Raw genomic sequence first — 23861 nt, 5'->3', positions numbered from 1 at the left:
AATACGAGTCTGTTTACATCATCCAAAGATACTTTCCATTCCACAAAAATACTTGAACAACCATTTCTTAAAAAGTAAATTATTTATAGTTACTGCAGTTCACAGTACCCTAAAAATGTGTAGTTGTGAAAACAACAACAAAAAAAATTGGCATTCTTGAGGTCAGTGGCATTTTTATTCTTTCCTTTAAGCATTTAAAGCTTAGTATCAGGGTTTATTCCTAATTGATTTGCTCATTCAGAAAACACTGTGTTCTTGAAAACAAACAATATTTCCTGATCATAGTAAGTCATATAAATTTCTAAATCAGGGGAATTTCTAAAAAAGGGGATTTACAGTTTAAAAACATGGGACAGTAATAACTTAAAATTTCGCAAGCTGGGTGGATATCAAGTGAGGCAAGTATGTTAGTCCTACATACAGGAAAGGAGAAATAAAAAGACTGCAAAATCACAAACACTGGAGTGTGGACAAGTGGCTGGCCTAGAAGCTGAAGCCACTTTTGACTGAGATTCAAGCATGGTATTAAAGAAAGAAAACGGTAATACTACTACTACTACTACTACTACTAAATATAAATATAAATATAAATATAAATATAAATATAAATATAAATATAAATATAAATATAAATATAAATATAAATATAAATATAAATATAAATATGATAGTTAATTGTTATTACTGCTACTACTGCTGCTACTATTCCTCCTCCTCCTTTGTTGAGTAAGGATAGCTACAGTTTTTTTCCCTGTTTTGACGCCCGTGTGCTCTTATCCTCCCCTGCAATTATAAATACTGGACCGGGGCACTCCGCTGCCCCCGCACTCCGGCGGTGCACGGTGACCCTTGGTGGGGGAGGGAACCTGGAAGGGGGTTGGATTTGGGACTCTCCACGGGCTGGTCTCTGCCTGCCTCCAGCCTCGGGGTGCGGGCAGGCGGCAGGCGGGGGGGCTGGCAGGGGGCCGGCAGGAACGCGGGCAGCGGGCAGGCAGGCGGGGGCGGAGCCCGGCAGAGGGGCGCCGCCGGTCTCCCACCAGGCGGCGGCGGGGCGGGGCGGGGCGGGGCGGGGCGGCCGCTGCCGCGTGCCCCCGCCCACCCCCCGTCCCGCCCCGGACGGCCGCCGGCGATGCTGGGCGTTCGCCGCGCTGCCGCTGCTCTGCTGCCGCGGCGGGTTGGCGCGCCGGCAGCCGCCATGTCTAGCCTGCTGGTCAGCCAGCCGCGCTACGCCTGGCTGCGGGAGCTGGGCCTGCAGGAGGAGAACCCGGGCGTCTACAACGGGCGCTGGGGCGGCGGCGGGCAGGTGCGGGCGGCGGCGCGCCCCGCAAGGGGGAGCGGGCCGAGGGAACCGGGCCCGGGGATGGGGATGGGGATGGGGATGGGGATGGGGATTGGGATTGGGGCGCCGCCGCCGCCACGCGGCTGGGCCTTGGGGATGCCGTGGAAGTTGCGCCTCGCCCGTTGGGTGAAGATGCGAGCGCGGCGCCGCGGCTCACCCCTCTCCCTCCTGCTCCAGGTGGTGACCACGTACTGCCCCGCCAACGGCGAGCCCATAGCCAGCGTCCGCCAGGTAGGCGCGCCTCGGGCAGAGCGGGCACCCGGCGGCTCCCGGGAAGGGAGGAGCCTTCCGGCCCCGCCTGCCGGAGTGAGGGGTGTCCGCGCGTTGGGTTGGGGGGCGCGTCTCCTCTCGACCGAGTCCGCGGCAGGCGGGAGCCCGCCGGGGTGGCTGACGGCGGGGGAGGGGGCCTGGCGGATCTTGAATCCAGAGGCGGTCTGCGGAGCTAATCACAGCTCGGGCCGTCTGCCTGTAGTTTTTCTGGGAAGAAAAACAGGCTCTTAACCCTTTTTTCTTTTCCCCTCTCTCCGCCTCCCCCCTCCCCCGCCCCCCGCAAGTATTTTTGGGAAGAGCGAGGGCCTCCCCCGTCCGTCTTCGTTCTTTTCTAGAGGGGGTTGCAGAGTAGGGACGGATTGCGGCTGTTCAGTGGAGCTGAGTGTCAAGGGGGAGGCGTGAAGGAGAGCAACGTGGCATTCACTTAGTAAGTTTGTGAAAGTTTAGTGTGAGAACAGTGCTGTGGCGCTAACCCACTCCTTTCGTATATTAGGATTTTATTAGCCCTAGATGTCCAGTGAGGCTGGCGGAGTAGGACAGTCCTCACATCCTTTGTTTAATATTGTTAATAGTAGTACCATATAAGATAGAAGAATATATATGAATATGTGGTGAATGCCTTCCTTATAACTGTTCCTTATAACTGACCCATCCTTGGGTCACCTGAAGGAAAATTTCTGCTCACTTTTTTTGTTGTTTAGGCAGCACATATGCTTTTCCTCATTAGTGACTTAAAACAACTCAACATTCAGTGTTGGGACCAAACTATGTCAGGATATAAACTTCCTGTGGAAGGGGTATGCTGTAGTGTAGTACTATCCACTAGAAATGTCTTAAGTCGGATGCAGGTGCTTTTCTGTGATGTTTGTTTTGAGGTTTAGGTTTTCCTAACTTTTTCTTCGATGTTCTTTTTCGTGTAGGGTTGTTTGGAGGATTATGAAGAAACAGTAAAGAAGGCTAAAGAGGCATGGAAGATCTGGGCGGATGTAAGTTAACAGAGACTTCTCTTTTATAACCTATCTCCGGCAGATAAAGGCCATTAAATTGCCATGTCAGGTGGAGGTGTGAAAGAGTGTTCGTATTGTGAATGTTGCATTAAAGCAAAAATCTGCAATGAGGACCTCAAGAAACAAACCCAGACAACTTGCAAACGTTACCATTGAGGTACAAAGATGAGGACATTGACTTGTGGCAAATGTTTGTTTTGAAAAGCTTGGTAAATTTGCCTATGTTTGTGCCTGTAAGCCGTTGCCAACAGGTCTGCTGAAGTTCAGAAGCCTTGCAGCAAGCAAAGCCCTGTGGGTGTGTTTAACTTCGTGTTGCCACATGCTTTCTCCTGCGAGAACTCTGCAGCATATTTGGATAGCTAACTTCTGGTGACAATCTTGCTCTCATGGGGTGAGGATGGCTGCTTGTTTGAAGTGTACTTTTTTTGTTCACCAACTGTCCTGATATTTCACAAAACAGCTACGTTACTGCAAAATTTTAGTGTTATTCCTGTGTCGACAGTAACTAAGCTATTTTTCCTTAGGAAGCTGTAGTTCTCGGTGTCTCTGTACAAGCTATGTTCAGCCAGCATCCATTCTCTTGCTGGCCATGCCAGGCTTGGTTTTTATAGCTACCTGCAGTTTCTTTGACACAAGTTGAAACCTGAATTTCATTAAGGTATTGGATGTTCTGTATTTTATCCAGCAAAGTAGTTTGCCTTGCCTGAAGAGAACAAAGTTTACGACAAATACAACAGCTTCCTTGACTTCCTCAGGATATGTTAGTACATGTTCTTTTGTTACAATTTGTGAATATGATGTTAGTGAGTACCTGCCAGCTTCTAAAGTGTTTGGAAATAATCTGAAAGCAATCTAACAGATAAAGAAGAATCAACAGATCAAATACTTTAAAGCCTCATCTCAAAGCTGTTTGGTTTTAGTTTGTGAATTTTGTTGCTCTTAATGAGCTTATCTGAAAGATTTTGCCTGTAAAGAGACATGCTTGCATAGTTTGTGTATTTGTCACTTCTGTCTTTCCAGTTGCCTGTTCATCGGCAGTTTCTAATCCTGTAAATCCTGTTGCATGCGTATGGTTTATTATTGATCCTGGCTATTGATTATTATCTAACATACTGGTACCACATTAAAAAAAATAATTTGGTATATGGGTTTAATTTTTCTGTGATTGAAGCTTCTGTGTGTCTCAGCATCTGCTAACAAAATAAATATCAGCAGCCGTTGTCATACTGAAAAAAGTTTGAAAACGTGATGTTAAGTACACTTCAACAACTCAGAAACCAGTAAGCGTGCTTTTACAAAAAATACTTGTTTCTTGAGGTGCAGCTGATTGACTGGGGCCTCGTGGGTGGTGTAGCTGAACAGAAGTACTGGAACTAATAATCTGAATGTTTCTGACCATATTTAGTGGAACTGAAGTTTTGAACAGACATAAATGTGTGCAGTGTTATCAGTCTCTCTGAGGCAGCAAGCAGTTTCCTGTAAAGCAGTGTGCATGATAAAAATGAACAAGTAACATCGCCTTGGGAAGATAGGGAGAAAAGCACAGCAGTCAGTGATTTCTTACTGCAGGAGTAGAAAACTAGCGGTAATACGCAGCAGAAGTCACAGATGTCCAATCTCAAATAGATTCTTCTGTTTTCTTTTGTTTCGACTAGATCCCTGCACCTAAGCGTGGAGAAATAGTGCGACAGATTGGTGATGCCCTGAGGCAAAAAATCAAACCTCTGGGAAACTTGGTAAGGTGTTTTAAGAAGCATCTTAACTTCATGAGGAGGTGGTGGTGAGGGGTGTGTGTCAAAACTGTTTTTCTTGGGTTGTAGTGTACCATTCTGCGATACTAACATTAATAATTTTAAAATGCTTTTAGTTCTGTTTAGCTTGCCTAAACAGGGGGGTTGTAACTAGATGATCTTTGAGATCCCTTCCAACCCTAACCATTCTATGAAAAGAGAGAAAAAAAAAAAATTACATTCTGTCATCCTGCACTGGAAATGATAACATGTAGCAAGAAAAGAAAGTGTAATTCATTCTGAGCCTGTACTCTGGCCAGGAGGGGTGTTACAACTGTTGCCCTCCTGTTTTCTCACTTGCCTGTCAAATAGGGCACTGACTGATACTAAAAGTGTCCTTAGAAAGACCTTCCTCTAATACAGAGCTTTTAACTTTGAGCTCTTTCTGGTGATCTGCAGGATCTTGCGAACTGACCTGTAGAGGTATAAGGCTTCAGAAGGTGAGATGGTCTTAATGAGATCTTCTTGCAGTGCTGTGCAGGACATAAAGGTTGCAGAACTGCTCCTTTAAAACACTCGATAGTTGCTGGGAAAGAAAAGGAGGCAAGTGGGGAACTTACCACTTTCCTTTCACAGGGCTTGCCTATGAGTGCTGCTATTCAGAAAAAGCTGTTGGTGAATAGCTCTATGTGTAGTCAAGCCCATATTGTTAACCTACAAAACTTTGTTCTGCTGTTTCCCTTGATGTTGTCTCCTCAGCAGAGTTCTGTGGTGGAATTAGAGTGCTAACATACCTTTGTATTTGAAAACGGTACAGCTTCCCTAGTGAGTATGGACAGACAGAAGTTTGCTGTATGTTCCTTGGACAAAACTTGTTGCTTATTGCCGGGGCATATTCCTAGTTTTCCCAAACAGATAATAAGTCTGTTCAGCTCTTCCAGGATACGGGGTGAACTTCAGAGGGAAAGCTGTGCAAGTAGGCATCCAGGTTTCAGGACTCTTCCTGGCTTTAGGATATGTGAAAAGGAACGGTATGGCAACTCACCTTTTCATATGCTGTTGGCAGTTTCCAGCCTCGCCTCCCAATGTCTTTGTCAAGTACCCAAATCTATCTCTACTGCGCTTACAGACTCACCACTGTATTTCTTAGTTGATATGCCTGATGCCCCTCCATTTCTGGTCATAGATAGGGACTATTCCTTCTGCCTCAAGATGACCACTGGCATCACAGAAATACCTAGAAATACATTTAGTCACCTTTTTTTTTAACCTTTGCATGGAGGAATAAAATCTTGTCGCAATCCTTTGAACCTGACTCCTTGCTTAGCAGCTTTTTCAAAATACAATCATCAGTCTAAAGTGGCAGACAATATCTGCTTGAAAGTTGCACTGAGATATCAGCATGACTGTAAAATTAAGTCAGGGGTAAATGGGTGACTTCTCAGCTCCTAAGTTAGTAAATTTTCTAACTTTTGGAGGAAAATGTCTTCAAATAGCAGCTTATTCTCATTGTTTAGGTATAAGGAAGACGTTTTTTACAATGAGGGTGGTGAAACACTGGACTAGGTTGCCCAGAGAAGTTGTGGCTGCCCCATCAATGGAAGCGTTCAAGGCCAGGCTGGATGGGGCTTTGAGCAATGTGATGTAGTGGAAGGTGTCAGTGCCCATGGCAGGGGAGTTGGAACTAGATGATCTTTAAGGTCCCTTCCAACCCAAACTATTCCATAATTCTATGTCTACTGTGTGCATCTTTGCTTTTAGCAGAAGAACATAGCTTAGGATTGACTTCAGCTAAAAAAAAAAATAAAATTTGATCCTAAACATGCACGGTTACTAAAATACTAAAGATGTGTAGACATTTTCAGCAGTATATGAAAATGGAATCTCTGAAACTCACTTTGAGATTTTATAAAATGAGTAGTTTACATATGAAAAATATAAATGACTATTTTGTTTTGCTGGATCGGAGTAATCTCTCTTTTCCAATTTATTCCGCACCAGGTTTACAATATATGCAAATGTCCTGATGGAAATTCAGTGTTTCATTATCTAAACCTGTGAACCTCTACTGTTGGGTATTCCTTTCAGTAGATTATTTTTAATTTCCTTTGTTCATTAATTTCCTCTTCTAATTTCCTTCTATTTTATGGATATGTGACTCCTGACTAATTGTCCATTGTATTCTTTCTTTAAGCTGTGAATAACTCAGGAAGAGATGAACCTCTTCTAATGAAAAAGTGTGTCTTAAGTCTTACTTGATGTACGGATTAGTGGGAGACATTAGTGGGAGAGAAAAATGTACTGAGGATGCAAGGGAACTTTTTAAAAAGACTTTTGTCTTGCTGATAATTTTTTCAGGTCTCTTTGGAAATGGGAAAGATTTTTGTCGAGGGTGTTGGGGAAGTGCAGGAGTATGTTGATGTCTGTGACTATGCTGTTGGTTTGTCCCGAATGATTGGTGGACCTGTTTTACCTTCAGAAAGTAAGTATGTGTGTATGTATGTTAGTGGGTTTTGGTGGGTTTTTTGTACAAATGAAGAGGTGGAGATGTGTCTTAAATAGGGCAGCAACATCTCTGTACCGTGAGTTATTTAGGGAGCATGTTGTCTTGGAACAGATGTGCTGGTAGGCAGTAGCGCCGCCTCGTGAAGTACCTAGCCTGTAGCAAGAGAGGTGATAGATTCTCTCTGCACTCTTTGAAGCATTAGATTCTGTTTGATTTCTTTGTTACTGAAAGTGTTCTTAGAAAACAGCAGTGTTCTTAGAAAAGAGAGAGCTTTTTGTCAGTTATTGGTTAGCAAATAATCACCATTCTGTTATCTGAATAGTTGAAATAGTAAAACTTCATGTTCTCATGTTACTGGGTTTTTCCACAATCTAGCTAACCTTGTACCAGTAAGCTGCAGAGCATATAAAATACAGCTTTTCACAAGCTAGTGCTCTGATGGACAGAGGCACAACGCTAGGCCCCTTGCTTGCGTGGTTTACTCTTTTAAAAAAAAAAGTTAAATGGGTGCAAATTGCGTTATGTTGTGTCTTTCCCTTCAGGACCCGGCCATGCCCTGATAGAGCAGTGGAATCCCGTTGGGTTAGTAGGGATCATCACGGCCTTTAACTTCCCTGTAGCAGTTTATGGGTGGAACAGCGCAATTGCAATGATCAGTGGAAATGCTTGCCTCTGGTAAGAATAGCTCTCCAACATGCTAACAGTATTTTAAAATTAGAGAGCTATGATCTCAGGCATGAAATTGTTATCGTGTGTCTTATGTTTCTTTATATTTGATTCTGTCTCATGTAGGCTTAATTTCTATTTATTTTTAGATTCACTTGTAGTCAAAGTCTATTCAGGACTTAGACAGATGGCCTGTTAATAAAGAACCCAGGTGAAAGTCTTGTAGCAAAGAGTTGATATTTTCAGCATTGGTACAGCTAAAACTAAGAATCTAAAGAAGTAGCTTTACTTCTTCTCCCAGCTTCTGCTTTGCTTTCATCTACCTGCTTCACTCTAGTCTCTGGCATAGCTCTTTTTCATGTGGATTTCAGTGGGAGCTCTGAATGCTCAGCTGTGGAAAGAAATGCTTAAGTTCCTGTCTTAACATGCATCTGAAAACCAGCCTAACCAAAGTGTGCTGTATTTCAGATACCGTAAAAGCTGCGTATTTGAATTATTTCATATTTCTTATTCTTGAAGAATTGAAAGAAAATAATGTCTATTTTTTTTTCCTTTTTAGGAAGGGTGCGCCTACAACATCCCTCATTAGTGTTGCTGTTACAAAGTGAGTTCTGGTTTCTTTACTTCCTGTTTTGCTTTTTAAACAACTTCTTTTTTCTCTAAGGTAGCACTTAGTAGTCGGAAGAACTGCTTTCCTCTTGTTACCTAAGAAATAACAGTATATATAGGATGTTACCTATACCGTTGCCTGTTTTTTTTCTGGGACCATGGATGTCCTTCTGCTGAAGTAGGGCTAGCTATGTGGCTTGCTTCTTTGTAAAAGATGAATTGCTCACAAAATTCAGCATCCCTCAATCACATGCTCATGTTTCAGGATAACCTCTTTTTTTTGGGAGTCTCAGCCCAACATCAGCACTCAGTTTCTTGGCACATTCTTCTGACTGGCTGTGTAGAATCATAGAATGGTTAGGGTTGGAAGGGACCTCAAGGATCATCTAGTTCCAATCCCCCTGCCATGGGCAGGGAAACCCTCTACTACACCAGGTTGCCCAAAGCCTCATCCAACCTGGCCTTGAACACTTCCAGGGATGGGGCATCTACAGCTTCCCTGGGCAACCTGTTCCAGTGCCTCACCACCCTCTGAGTGAAGAATTTCTTGCTTATATCTAATCTAAATCTCCCCTCTTTCAGTTTAAATCCATTGCCCCTTGTCCTATCACTACACACCCTTGGAAAAAGCCCCTCTCCAGCTTTCCTGTAGGCCCCCTTCAAGTACTGGAAGGCTGCTATAAGATCACCCCGGAGCCTTCTCTTCTCCAGGCTGAACAGCCCCAACTCTCTCAGCCTGTCTTCATAGCAGAGGTGTTCCAGCCCTTGGATCGTCTTTGTGGCCCTCCTCTGGACCCGCTCCAGCAGCTCCATGTCATTCTTGTGTTGGGGACTCCAGAGCTGAACACAGTATTCCAGGTGGAGTCTCATGAGAGCGGAGTAGAGGGGCAGAATCACCTCCCTCAACCTGCTGGCCACGCTTCTTTTGATACAGTCCAGGATACGGTTGGCTTTCTGGGCTGCCAGCGCGCATTGCCAGCTCATGTTGAGCTTCTCATCCACCAGCACACCCAAGTCCTTTTCCTCAGGGCTGCTCTCAATCCATTCTCTGCCCAGCCTTTACTTGTGCTTGGGATTGCCCCGACCCACATGCAGGACCTTGCACTTTGCCTTGTTGAACTTCATGAGGTTGGCACGGGCCCACCTCTCAAGCCTGTTGAGATCCCTCTGGATGGCATCCCTTCCCTCCAGCGTTTCCACCACATCACACAGCTTGGTGTCGTCAGCAAACTTGCTGAGGGTGCACTCGATCCCACTCTCCATGTCACCAACAAAGATGTTAAATATCACCAGCCCCAGTACTGTGAAGACCTATATCCTGAAGATGCCTTCATAGAGTCTTTAACATCCAAACCTAGTAACACCTTAGCATGAGTTTCCAGGGTTCAAAACTCATTCTTGATAAAAAGGAGAACAACTCCAAAGATGTTACAATGATACTCCAGGTTTATTGTTACTTTGCTTGCTATATTAGCATTTAAAATACTTAACTATTGTGTGCTATGAGTAACATTTATTTTGAATGTTAAATATAAACAAGACCCTTTAAAATAACTAATTAGTAAATCTTATGGCTTTAATATTAACTCCTTAGAACAATGGCCCCAAGACACTTATGAGTATTTCATGTAACTCTGAAGTTATACAAATGTCTCCTTCTAATGGTGAGAGACTGTATGGCCAAGGGTTTTACACAACGATCTAATGCTTGTCTGTGCCAGTTGTGTGGTCACATGATGCATGCATTTCAGGGTCTTAATCCAGTGTGAGCTATGATTGTAACACCAAAGTCCTTGCTGAGAGATATGTGTTATGTATTGTACAAACTACATGTCAATTAACTGCAAGACTGCTGCTTTTTAGAAATCTGTAGCTTTTCCATGTGCATGGTCAGACAGTTTTAATGGTTCATTTCCTTTTATATGCATCTGTCCGAAATCTCTGTAATTTTTACATCTTTGATTCTAGGATAATTGCCAAAGTCCTGGAGGATAACAAAGTGCCTGGAGCAATCTGTTCTCTGGTTTGTGGTGGAGCAGACATTGGGTAGGTAACATTTCTTGTGTTTTGTGATGATGTATAGAGGATAAAGAATATTCTTTGAGGTGCTTCTCGTAAAGTTATTCTGATCTCCAGGAGCTCCCAGTAATAATTCTTGCTCTTATGAGATCAGCTGCTAACAAATAACTTACCAGATATTTAATGAAGGCACATGACTAAGTTTATATTCTACTTCTGCATATGCTTACACCCAAAAAATGCAGCTGATGTTAAATTCTATTCATAATGTTCTTAAGAGTTTTCAGTTTCTACTCCATTGGCCTTTAGACCACTTGTGGAGGAGAATACTTGCCCATTTTCCACGCTTACGTAGGACTCTGCCCTTGCTCATAGATGCATGCCTGTGCTTGGAAGCTGTTCAAATCAAATTGTTTTGTTTGATTATTACAATGTGGAAATTCCCAGTACAAATATATATGCAGGTGTATCTCTTGAGCATTTCAAGAGAAGACAAAGCAGATGGTAAGCATTAAAAAAAGTCATAGGTATGCATATTTTCTTAGGGAATGTAACAATTGGAGCTTATCTCACCACATACTTTAGGTTGAATTTCAAAATTAGTGCAGGTGATGCTCTTATGGTCTGAAAAGGGGGAGGGAAACAGCTTTCCTGCAATCTTCTCAGTTGGTTACCTGACCTTTTCAAAGTGGCTCTGACTTTAAAGGATCTCCCTGATTGAAGTTGGTTTATGTGTGAGGTGCAAGCAGCTTTTGCAGCTGTCTGCTCTTCCCTTGAACATGGTGTTATGTCTCTCATGTGCAGGACAGCAATGGCGAGAGATGAGAGAATGGACCTGTTGTCCTTCACTGGCAGCACAAAAGTTGGCAAGCAGGTAGCACTTATGGTTCAGGAGAGATTTGGTGAGTGTGTGGGGTCTCCTCCACTTCTTTCCGTGGTTGGGAAAGGCAGAGATGCTCCATAGGATTTCAAAATAACAGTTTGTTTCACTTACCTCTTGTGTTACCTTTTTTTTTGGTTTTAAACTTAGTGGAAATAGGATGTTGAAACTGCTCAGAGCTAGGTACTTCATTGTTCAGTTAGTTCTGTCACAACTCAGCATTTTTTCCCAGGTATCCACAAATCCATGGTTGTGCAGTTAATGTGAGAGGAGTGTCCATGAATATAAATGTATGGAGACTGTCAAGAGGAACAGCCGGGGCCTATGGCCTTTTGCCAACGTGTTCGTGGAGAAATGCCCCCTTGCCTTTTGCTTCTTATAAATACAGGAGAAAAGTTACAATTTTTGAGGTGCTGTTTTTGTTGCAGATATTTAAAAGTGCATAAGTCCATGCACAGCTGCTGGACTCTGACTTGTCAGTTTTAAACAGAAGATCTTGTAAGCAGTATTTTCTCATTTTATGCATTTGAATTCATAGGAATATAAAAAGAAAAATCAGAACAGATTGCAAACCCAGAAGTACATGGTGATTCTTTCTCTCAGATTTGAGATAAAACAGTTGCCAGAGAAATAAATAAGCCTGGTTAAATTTTATGTGTGCATTTTGATCTCTGTAGCACTTCTTCCTCTTCTGTATCTACATCGTACTATTCTGCAACTTTTTCTGGTTTTATCTTTTCCTTTCCAGTGCTATTATTGCCTATTTTTTTTAAGCTTCTTTCTGTCATAACTGCTCTCCAGGTATCTTCAAAGTGTATGATAGATGTAGTATTCAGTGTAATTTTCTGCTTTGGCTAGAGTGATTTGTTGACTGTGATGCCTAAAACTTGTCTATCCAGAAAAATATATTTGATGAAACCTAGCTCTAGTTATGGGTGACCTCACTGAATGAAGTGCAGTGAGTACATGTGCACATAACATAACTTGGTTTGTGTGTTTTTATTAGGTCGAAGTCTGCTGGAACTGGGAGGAAACAATGCCATTATTGGTAATATGCACTGTAGAAATTTAGTCCCGTAGATGATATTTGCAAGTTATTATACAAATGTTTGTATCAAATTGCCTGTTTTTTTCTTCTTCCCCTCCCCATTTTGATTTTGAAAAGTAGGTAGTAGAATGTTGGGGGTTTCCTGTCTTCAGTATTGTGGAGGGGTAGTGTTTTAAGATAAAAAAATAAAGTTCAGGCTCTTATATGTATTCACCATTGAAGTGAAGAACAGAATGAGAGAAGCAGTAAGCTTCACTAATGGGATGTGGACAATGCTAAATAAATTTGATTTTAGGATAGTTCTAATCTTGTGAACACCACATTTCTAGCATTTTAGAATGTAAGAACATACATACAAAGTCTAAGACACTTATGATACTTGAAAGCAAAGCATGAAGATATTTATTTCAGTAGCACAGTTTACAGGTTAAAGTAGCTTAGGATATGATCTAGTTCCCACATAAACATAACATAAATACTGTGAAGCTGAGCAATGTGGCAGGAGGAAGAAATAAGCTAGATAAATACCTAAATTGCTGTCCCAATGTGTTGTAGCCTTCTGGTTCTCATTTCCTGTATTCTGCATAAATCTAATTGCCTATCTAGAATATTAAGCTCTTTGAAAATCACATTTGAGCAGGTTATTCTTTTCTGTTGTGCTGCTTTGCAGCCAGTAGTATAAACTTGCTTTATACTTGCAAAATTAATATTTGAGGATCACCTCCTCCAAGCTCAGGAGCGGTGCATCCTAACAAAGAGAAAGTCATGTAGGAACACCAGGAGGCCTGCATGGATGAACAAGGAGCTCCTGGACCAACTCGGGCACAAAAAGAAGGCCTATAGGGGGTGGAAGCAAGGACAGGTAGCCTGGGAAGAATACAGAGAAATTGTCCAAGTAACCAGAGATCAGGTTAGGAAAGCCAAAGCCCTGATAGAGTTAAATCTGGCCAAGGACATCAAGGGCAACAAGAAAAACTTCTGTAGGTATGTCAGTGATAAAAAGAGATCTAGGGAAAATGTAGGCCCTCTCCAGAAGGAAACGGGGGACTTGGCTAGCCAGGATATGGAGAAGGCTGAGGTTCTCAATGACTTCTTTGCCTCAGTCTTCACTGGCAAGAGCTCTAGCTGCACAGCCCAAGCCACAGAAGGCAAAGGAGGGACTGTGAGAATGTAGAACCGCCCATCGTAGGAGAAGATCACGTTCGAGACCATTTAAAGAACCTGAAGGTGGACAAGTCCATGGGACCTGATGATGTGCATCCGCGGGTCCTGAGGGAGCTGGCAGATGAAGTTGCTAAGCCACTATCCATCATATTTCAGAAGTTGTGGCAATCTGGTGAAGTTCCCAATGACTGGAAAAGGGGAAACATAGCCCCCATCTTTAAAAAGGGAAAAAAAGAAGACCCAAGGAACTGCAGGCCAGTCAGTCTCACCTCTGTGCCCGGCAAGATCATGGAGCAGATCCTCCTGGTGACTATGCTAAGGCATATAGAAAATAAGGAGGTGATTGGTAACAGCCAACATGGTTCACTAAGGGCAAATCCTGCCTGACTAATTTGGTGGCCTGCTATGATGAGGTTGCAGCATTGATGGATAGGGGAAGAGCAACTGACATCGTCTTCCTGGACTTGTCCAAAGCATCTGATGCTGTCCCACATGACATCCTTGTCTCTAAACTGGAAAGACGTGGTTTTGATGGATGGACCACTTGGTGGATAAGGAATTGGCTGGATGGTCACACTCAAAGAGTTGTGGTCAACAGTTCAATGTGCAAATGGAGGCCAGTGACGAGTGGTGTTCCTCAGGGGTCAGTACTGGGGCCAGTGCTATTTAACATCTTTGTTGGTGACATGGAGAGTGAGATTGAGTGCACCCTCAGCAAGTTTGCAGATGACAGCAAGTTGTGTGGTGTGGTGGACATGATGGAGGGAAGGGATGCCATCCAAAGGGACCTTGACAGGCTGGAGAGGTGGGCCTGTGAGAACCTCATGAAGTTCAACAAGGCCAAGTGCAAGGTCCTGCATGTGGGTCGGGGCAATCCCAAGCACAAGTAAAGGCTGGGCGGAGAATGGATTGAGAGCAGCCCTGAGGAAAAGGACTTGGGTGTGCTGGTGGATGAAAAGCTCAACATGAGCCGGCAATGCGCGCTGGCAGCCCAGAAAGCCAACTGTATCCTGGACTGCATCAAAAGAAGCATGGCCAGCAGGTTGAGGGAGGTGAATCTGCCCCTCTACTCTGCTCTCGTGAGACTCCACCTGGAATACTGTGTTCAGCTCTGGAGTCCCCAACACAAGAATGACATGGAGCTGCTGGAACGGGTCCAGAGGAGGGCCACAAAGACGATCCAAGGGCTGGAACACCTCTGCTATGAAGACAGGCTGAGAGAGTTGGGGCTGTTCAGCCTGGAGAAGAGAAGGCTCCGGGGTGATACTATCGCAGCCTTCCAGTACTTGAAGGGGGCCTACAGGAAAGCTGGAGAGGGGCTTTTTCCAAGGGTGTGTAGTGATAGGACAGGGGGCAATGGATTTAAACTGAAAGAGGGGAGATTTAGATTAGATATAAGCAAGAAATTTTTCACTCAGAGGGTGGTGAGGCACTGGAACAGGTTGCCCAGAGAAGTTGTGGCTGCTCCATCCCTGGAAGTGTTCAAGGCCAGGTTGGATGAGGCTTTGGGCAACCTGGTGTAGTAGAGGGTTTCCCTGCCCATGGCAGGGGAGTTGGAACTAGATGATCTTTGAGGTCCCTTCCAACTCTAACCGTTCTATGATTCTATGAAAATTGTTTCCTTTTTCACATGAAAGTCCTGTTTTTTCTAGAATTGGCCTTGAATGATACCATAAACATTATTCAGTTAGACTTTGTCCCAAATTTAATAATAATTTTGGATACTTAGAGAATTCTGTTGGAATGGTTATGCTGAGTGATAATTTGAAGATCCTTTGAGGCTTATACATACTAGCTTTGTTTTAAACATCCCAATGTCTTCTAGCCAGATTAATTTGTTCAATTTATTTATATTTTACATTATTTAGCTACATTTTTTGCATGCCATCTGGATACACTTTAGCCTTGTTTCTTTATGCTGTCTGACTTCTCAGTGAGAGAAGGGTGAGGTGAAGAAACAGCAAGAAATTGCTTGTAGTTTCTTGAATTAAAATGAAGCTGAAGTTCTTTGCAAGCTTCATTGCAAAAGGCTCCTTTCAGTAGCTCAGACCTATATCTATGTCCAATTGCATGTGTCTAATTCCACGTGTAAAAGTAATAGGAATTTTGAGGTGTTTCTGTATATCTTAGTATGCTCTGCTACTGCGACTATTCCTAACGCTTCTTGAACAACCTGTCAGCTTATTGTATTGTTTAGTGCCTTAAGTCGTGCAAACTTCCTGTTTACTTCAGTAACATGCTGATGTTTTAATTTTTGTGAAGTGTTTGAAGATGCAGATCTGAACCTAGTCATCCCATCTGCTCTATTTGCCGCTGTGGGAACAGCGGGTCAGAGGTGCACAACTGCCAGAAGGCTGGTGAGTAACTGTGTGTTACCTGGTTTGGGTAGCTCTGAATTTAAACTCAATTCCAGATTAGCTCAGAAAATGCCTAACAATTCCAAATATTGTAGAGAGCAACAGATAATATTTGAAACGCATTTACTATGTCAAAAACAAGTATGATGGGAAAGTAAGATGGTAGTTTGTCATTCCACTATAATTCAAGCTCTAAAGGACTTTTTTTGTATGTGTTTCTAAATGTAGTGGTGCTAAAACTTAGGAAAATAAAACTTACCATACTTCCTTGTAGTGGTTTCGTCTGGGATAGAGTTAATTCTCTTCCTAGTAGCTGGTATAGTGCTGTGTTTTGCATTTAGTATGAGAATGATGTTGATAACAAACTGATGTTCTAGTTGTTGATAAGTAGTGCTTATACTAAGTCAAGGATTTTTCATCTTCCCGTGCTCTGCCAGTGAGGAGGTGCACAAGATGCTGGGAGGGAGCATAGCCAGGACAGCTGACCCAAACTGGCCAAAGGGATATTCCGTACCACAGGCTTTGGGCAACCTGATCTAGTGGAAGGTGTCCCTGCCCATGGCAAAGTGGTTGGAACTTTAAGGTCCCTTCCAACCCAAACCTTTCTATGATTCTATGTCATGCTGAGTACATAAGTTGAGGAGTTGGCCTGGGGGGCAGTGACTGCTGCTCAGATACTAGCTGGGCATCAGTCAGTGGGTGGTGAGCAATTGCATTGTGCATCACTTGTTTTGTATGTATTATCATTGTTATTATTACTATCTGCCTTTCTTTTTCTATCTCATTAAACAGTCTTTATCTCAACCCACGAGTTTTCCCATTTTCACTCTTCTGATTCTCACCCCCATCCCACTAGAGAGGAGCAAGTGAGGGGTTGGGTGGAACTCAGTTGCCAGCTGCGATTAAACCACAACATTCCTGTCTTTTGTCTCTTTTCACTGCCAGAGCTTCTTTGCTTGTACCTGCTACAAATTTTGGTGCAGGATTTAGTTTCAGCAAAGGAAGGGGATGTGTGTGTTGCTTACTTTAATTTCTAACTTATCATTTTCAACAAGTTTAAAGACATTATAATGTCAGCCTGTGTCTGTATAGTCTTTGCAGAGTGGGGTTAATTTGGTAAATATTCATCAAAATTGATGTGGGTTAACTTTGGATTTACAGGAAGGGCAGTGATTCCTCAAATTACAGCAATAAAAATCACTTGAAGAACACATTGTTACTATTGATCTGAGATGGGGTAAAATTAAAACAGGTTTTTGTTTCTTTGCTTCTTTTAAATTTTCATGGTGAAGATATAAAATTCATTTCATGATATTGGTGCTGGTTTTTTGCTCATGTGTTCGTTTTTAACTTTTGGATTTGCTGAATGTGTCTCCACTGTCTCCATGCTTCATTCAGCCCTCTTCACAGTGCGGTAGTGTTTCAGGAATAGTTACATAGGCTCAGCTGTCTTACAGCCTTCTTACCATGTTTTGTTTAGTTCCTCCATAAAAGCATCCACGATGAGGTGGTTGCAAAGCTTGCAAAGGCCTATGCCCAGGTCCGCATCGGTGATCCATGGGATCGTAAGTAGATATTTCCAACTCATGGGTTTGGGAGGCAAGTTTCTGTTTGTTTATTTCTGCTTAAATTCCAAAGAGATTATGGAACAAAGCTATCTAATTTTAGCAGTTCACCAGGGAGTGGAGATAGCTGGTTTATTTAGAATACAAACTCTGAAAGGGAGGTGAAGAGTTCAGATAATACTGCTCGTCTTGGACAGATTAAATAATTACTCTCAGAATGTCATTATAAGAATATTTGCAAACTTACACAGTTTTGCTGAAAGTATGTCTTTGGATCTTTTGTCTTCAGCTGACACTCTGTATGGGCCTCTTCATACCAAAGAAGCAGTGAAAATGTTCCTTGATGCAGTAGATCAAGCAAAACAACAGGGTGGCTCTGTGGTCTATGGTGGGAAGGTGAATGACTTATATTATCTCCGCTACATTTAGTGCTTTATGAAAAAAATACAATAACGTGGTGCCTTTGGCCAAAATCGTACCTCAGTTTGTCCTGTTCATCATTGCAGGATGTTAAACTAGTCAGTCTGAGAGTGTTAGATTTGTGATTCTGTCTTTAGGGTAAAGATGGATCTACCTGGAAGCTACCTTCTTCTCCAAGAAGCAGCTAAGAGCTTTCGGCTGTTTCTTGCACTACTGCCTAGTTGCAGCTGGTAGTGAAAATACAAACAACAGTGTAAATGGTGAATATCAAACATATAACAAAGAAAATTTTTTTGTTCTGTCCCTGGCTTCACAATATCAAACTTCAGGAAATACTGAAGATTCAAGAGAGCCACTTGCACATCTTCATCATGTGGGATGTTTAATTCTCATGGACTTAACGTTCTGGGAATTCTTGTCTCTCACTGGCACCTTCTTTATTCCTAATACGTTCTAATAAATTCTAATCAGCTTACTAAGCATCTTACCAGTAGGAGAAAGGAAGTGTTTTTTGTCAGTTGCTAGGCTTTTGAAATTTGATTACGTGCTTAGTAGACTAAGTTATGCTTCTGTATTTTAAATACTTAAAACAAGTAAAATTTAAGTTATCTATTCAAATGACTTGACCTTCTGATTGCTAGGCACGACTATGGTAATCAGACCATGCAGGATTCCCTTCCTACACTAGTACTAAGCAGGATGTGGGTTTGAACTTACTGAATTGTTTCTTTTTATGTGTTTTGAAGGTTATAAATCGTCCTGGAAACTATGTTGAACCAACCATTGTGACTGGCCTTCCTCATAATGCGCCCATTGTCCACACTGAGACGTTTGCCCCCATACTGTATGTGCTGAAATTTGAGGTAAAATAACAATGGGGAGTTAGTCAGGTGTCGAAGATTCTAACAGAAGGGTCAGGAGAGAGATTTCAGATGTGTGTCATGTTCGTGTAATTGTCCTGACAATTCCATTTGTGCATTTTCTGTGAAAAGCACTGGAATTAAGATGAGAGTCTCTACAGGAATATATTTTTGTTGTTCGTGTCAATCTGCTCAGGAGCAGGTTGTGTGTTTTGTGCAGTGGTGGAGGTATCCTATCCCTGCCTTGGTGCATGTGTATTTGCCAAGTGGCATTCAATATATTTGCATTATGGCTGTGGTACATTGGGCTTTTTTTCACAGTGCTTTGTAACTGCTTTGCTTTGAATGTTCATGGTTTAGCCGTTGACACATGCTTCTTTTAGGAGGAAGAGGAGGTTTTTGCATGGAATAATGAAGTGAAACAAGGTCTTTCCAGCAGTATCTTTACCAAGGATTTGGGAAGGATTTTCCGCTGGCTTGGGTATAATTTAAAGTATTTTTCTACTTTCCTGAAGACAACAGTCTTTCAAGTATTTTGTAAACCTGTGCACAGTGCTAGTTCAACATTTTATAGCCCTCATTTTAGGGAACGAGCCCTTCCTGATTTGAGGATTAATTGTTTCTTGTCTTTGTAGGCCAAAGGGATCTGACTGTGGCATTGTGAATGTCAACATCCCAACCAGTGGGGCTGAGATTGGAGGTGCTTTTGGTAGGTTACTTGTGCTTTTTCCTTTATCCTTTAAATGATGAAATCCTCTAGCATCAAGTCTAGAGACTTGATATTGTTCCTCAGGTTTAATTTTTTTTAAAGCTGGGGGGATTTTTTTTTTACTAATGTCTTTGGAAGAGAATAAAGCATTACTGCTGTAAAACTAGTATAATTTACGTCTCCTCATATTATTTTTCAAGGTTTTAATCAGTCCATTCCATTGATTTTTTCTGTGGAAAACAGAAATTGACTAGAGGTAGTTGGATTTCAGCTTTTAAGAATACCTGTATTTGTTTTTTAAATATTCCATGCATCTTTTTTTCCCTTTAATCAAGGGAATGTAACTCAGAATTGTGTTCTGGATATGTTTAGAGATGTGGCTGAGTGGAAAACTGTTTAAAACAGTTCTAATTAAAATAGTGTTGAGCATTTTGATTGTGAATGTGTATATAAAAATTACAGCATAAACTATTTTTGTCATAATTCTTCAAATATGTTTTTGACTTTGTTTCTCTTTTTTGTATATACTGAAGGAAGTGGAGAGAGGAAAAAAAAAAATTCTCGCCTTGCCATTTAAAGAGTACAAGAACCAGCACATTGTTGTACTCTTGTCTCATGTTAAAATAAAATATCTTTAAAACATGGTCCTCTGGTACCAGCATGATGAGACTTTCAACTCCAGGCAGATGTTTTTTGGATCAAGCATGGGGAGAGAGTATGAGTGAGTTGTATGTGGTGGTGTTCTGGTAGTTTATTTCAGATATAGAACAAGGGTAAAGGAATAGTTTTTCCCATGAATTTTTATAAAATGTCTCACCTCCTGGAGTTATTCCAGATTCCTATACTCAAAAAAAATTCAAGTTTTAATGTATAACCTTTTTTCTACAGGTGGTGAAAAGCACACTGGTGGGGGAAGAGAATCTGGTAGTGATTCATGGAAACTTTATATGAGACGGTCTACTTGGTAAGAGAGACTTTTTAAATTCCAAATAAATGTAAATTACAGATAAACTTGCAGAAGTTCGAAATGTATTAATCCTTGAGTGCAGGAGGTTATCTTCTCTAAATATGAGATAACCATGTATGACTGTAATTGCCTTTTCTTCATACAAGAATTCGCATCTGTGTCCTAGTAGAACATTATTTGAAGGGTCTAGATAAAGACCTTCCTTAATCACTGTTCTTCAAAATGAAAAAAAAAAAAAAGTTTTTTTTTCCTTCTTGCTTGATTTTAAACTTGGCTGAAAATTGAATTACTGAAATTTGTTGGGAAATTCATGAAGTGGCAACCACAGTGAGATGGCCACTTTTGCCAGTGGTGGGTAATTTAGCTACACATTGGATATCTACCCATAAATCTCCTGACAGCCTGTAGTGGTTCACCATTCCCACTCTTTGCTGGCCTCCCTAGCCTTTAACTGTGCTAACTTTGGTTTGCATGTGAAGGCTTATGAACACGAGAAATCCTACCTTGATTTTTCTGTAAGGACATTCTCCTATTAAGAGATTAAATAGAGAATGACATTTTCTTTTTGATCTATGAAGGAGGAGATAATGGGGAATGTGGTCTTTCCCCATACGTAGTTACTATATTGAAAACCAGAGTAAATTCAGTTCATAACTTTAAAGAAAACTGCATACAGAAGTCTTTTATATACGTGTGACACAAATCAGAAGCTTTGTACATAGGAAGTGGACTGCATGATCTGTCCCAGTGATCAAGTCTGGTCTCTGCTTGTTTCTTTTCCAGTACAATCAACTACAGCAAGGATTTACCTTTGGCTCAAGGAATCAAGTTTCAGTAACAGCCTCATGAATGGCCGTGCCATGAACTCTCCTAGCATTTCAGGACCAACCACCTTCTAAGCCTCATGGTGAAGAAAGTTAATCATCTGAAACTTCTCTGCAGCAAGGATACTAATCCTGTCCAAAAATTAGGTACTTCAGTCTTCAAATGAGAAGTATGTGGTCTTTAGGAAGAAGGAAGGGTGACTGAAACTAACAAACTTGGATTCAGGCAGCCTGGATAACCTTCTGTTGCCTTATCACTATATTTCAGTATCAACGCTGTCTGTATGTCCTGCCTCCCTGCCAATTGCTGATATTTCCTGCTAGTGGATCTATGCTTCAAACTTATGTTATGAGTTTCCTACGGATACCTGGTGCTGTGGGGGTGGGCAGTACAGGGCTATTTTTCAGTGGATAAATAAAAGTACATTTTGTGAGATACATTACCCTTCTAGGTTTTTTCTTCCATGGTTTTGGAGCATTTGGAACATTCAGCTGACTGTCCATTTTCACACACTGAGCTGCTAGCTGGGGGAAGTATCAATGCTTTAGTTTTCCTGCCTCTCTTTCGGAAGAGAGATTTTCACCTTGTGCATTCGGAAATAAGGGGTAAGACCAAGGGTTGCTGCAGTCTCTTGGAACCTCCTCTTAATGCTAGAAGGAGTCACAGCCAATTCAGGTTGTCACAGCCCTTGTGACACCCTGCAACCAAACCAGCCTAACAACAGGTGATGCAGCCAGGACGAAATACTCTTGCAGAGGGAATTTGCTAGGATAAGGCAAATTATTTATGTATGTTTCACCTTAGGTGAGGGTTTCTGCTGGCTGCTCAAGACTATGGCCATCAGTGCCTCATTTAGGAGCCTTGCTCAGAATCCAGGATGAGAAAAGGTATAGTGCTACTAGGCTGATTTTTACCTTTCTACAGAGTAACTTCTGAGGTTTTTTGGAGGAGATTTCTCTTCCTCTCAGTCTTATGTAACAAATTTCCACAATCTCTGAACACGGAAGAGCTGTTCATTTTGGGATTGAATTCTGAGACTCTAATTTCACTTTTGATTTATTTTGATGTTAAGATGTTACAATAGGTATGTCACCCAAACTGTGTTAAATGTCCAACATACCATGATGCTAGCTGGTCTTTCACCTTAGTATCTAGCTTTAAAATACATGGTGTTTTGAATTTTACATCCGTATTAAAGAAGATATTTTGAGTGTCAGTTTCTATAGAACAAACAGTAGGCAGCCAAAGTTTTTTCCTACTCAGTCTCTTAAAGCCAAGTGAACTCTCTCTTGTAGTCCTTTGTGCTGGGCAATTTAACTAGGAAGCAGATTTCATTAAATAATGTTCTGTGTATTTGCACACAGAAAGAACTGAAATCCCCTAAGCAGATAGATAAATCAATAGGGAGCAAGGAAACAATCCTATTTCCAGATTTAATTGTTCTGCAAATAGCACAAGTTACAGAAGCTGTATTTTTTCACTGTTCTGTGGCACTGAATGTTGCTATGAAACTCAACAATGAAGAATAAGTTCAAGAACTTCTCTCTTCTGTTTTCTTGCTGCTTATTAGTAGTTTTTGGATAGCCTCGTTATGTCACATCTGTTGTTCTAGAAAATAAAGGCCTTTACTCTTTTGCGATAAAATAATTTCACAAGTCCAGTGGTTTAATTTACAGGAATAAGGTTAACTCTGCCATCTGAGTTTAGATATCTGAAATCAGGTCACAGAACGGAACAAAAAATAGGATGATGAGTCTGATGTTTGACTAGTCTTCAAATAATTATCTGAAAATGAGTGTGAATGGAAAAAATGCAGGAACATAATCAAAAGGGTGACTATAGCAAACAGGCTAAACTTTTTTTTAAAAAAGGTTAACTCGATATTTTTATACATAACAATCCCTTCTTCAACACAAACTGTTGAGTGGACTTACCTTGAAATACTTTGTAACTACCTCTATGTATTATGAATAAGCCCATTAGATCCACTTTTATGTTGGCAAAAAATGGGCTCTCTCTGTAAGTAGATTACAAATTCATCCTGACTTTTGCTGAGTATATTTAATTACTGTTCCAAGGATTGCGTGATCTGCAGTGTCACCGGAGTGCTGTTATGGCATTACAGCAGGTGATCATCACACTTCATCTGCTTCCCAAATAGCTTTGAATTCCTTAGATGATTTTTGCAATTTGCTTCTCTCCACCCTTCTATTATTTAGTTACCTGTTGTTGAAGAATCCTACCTGAATTGACTAGCTGAATGACTTCCAGTGAAGTGGTTCTGGGGAGAGTGCCTTAAGACAGCTGCAGGTTGTAACAGGTTTTGGAAAGAATTTAGGTGCATGTAAGCAGTTATGATTATGATGAAATATTAAACTAAGGAGGTTTAAAGATACTGTAAGCACCCTATTTCTCAATTTCTGCTTTAATTTGGAAAGCCCACTCAGGAGATTGGAAACGGCATTAGCTGTCGTTGGGTTATCTCACCCAAGGAAAGCAATTTGAGAATTCATAAAACGTATCTTGGAGCTACTGGTATATGCAACATAATAGAACTTGCAGTTTTAATACAAATTCTACCAGCGGCTTCCACTGTTGCATAAACTTAATTACCACTGAGTGTGTAACACCAGTGAATAACAAGTGTTAAATGACACATGATCAATATTTCATTTGTTAGCACAGTATTGCTTACTGTGAAATGACCTTGATGGGAACAGTCTTGCAGGTAACTTCCTTTCTTTTTGCCATGTTATTAACGAAAGAAAAATGCAAATTCTACTAATGTCCTTGCTAAACAAACAGAACAATTGCTTTTTTTTTAATGAACAGTGAAAACTCAAACCTGCAGGCTGTGAGCTGCAGGATGCTGCTCTGCTGTTCTATTGCATCCTACTCCAGTTTCTAACAGCAGAGTTGG

At 41.5% G+C, this 23861-nt stretch overlaps 1 protein-coding gene across 2 annotated transcripts; it reads left to right on the top strand.

The window, feature by feature from the left end:
* The first annotated feature begins 1129 nt into the window (after nt 1-1129).
* Nucleotides 1130-21076, top strand: ALDH7A1 (aldehyde dehydrogenase 7 family member A1). Of its 2 annotated transcripts, XM_086628934.1 has the most exons (18): nt 1130-1303; nt 1517-1570; nt 2530-2595; nt 4272-4352; nt 6705-6828; nt 7395-7527; nt 8078-8122; nt 10096-10173; nt 10951-11048; nt 12033-12074; nt 15501-15595; nt 17076-17160; nt 17450-17556; nt 18327-18443; nt 18824-18921; nt 19076-19149; nt 20038-20113; nt 20900-21076. In XM_086628934.1, the coding sequence occupies exons 1-18, from the start codon at nt 1130-1132 to the stop codon at nt 20952-20954; spliced, it is 1602 nt and encodes a 533-aa protein (XP_086485060.1). In that variant the 3' UTR covers nt 20955-21076. The 2 variants fall into 2 exon arrangements, with proteins under 2 accessions (XP_086485060.1, XP_086485061.1); XM_086628935.1 differs by lacking the exons at nt 17076-17160; nt 17450-17556 and having other exon boundaries at nt 1190-1303.
* The last annotated feature ends 2785 nt before the right edge of the window (nt 21077-23861 follow it).

Source organism: Tauraco erythrolophus, chromosome Z (assembly GCF_009769465.1).
Source record: "Tauraco erythrolophus isolate bTauEry1 chromosome Z, bTauEry1.pri, whole genome shotgun sequence".
NCBI classification, from domain to species: Eukaryota; Metazoa; Chordata; class Aves; order Musophagiformes; family Musophagidae; genus Tauraco; species Tauraco erythrolophus.
The sequence above is the reverse complement of the archived record's forward strand: the minus strand, read 5'-3'. Positions and strand labels throughout refer to the sequence as shown.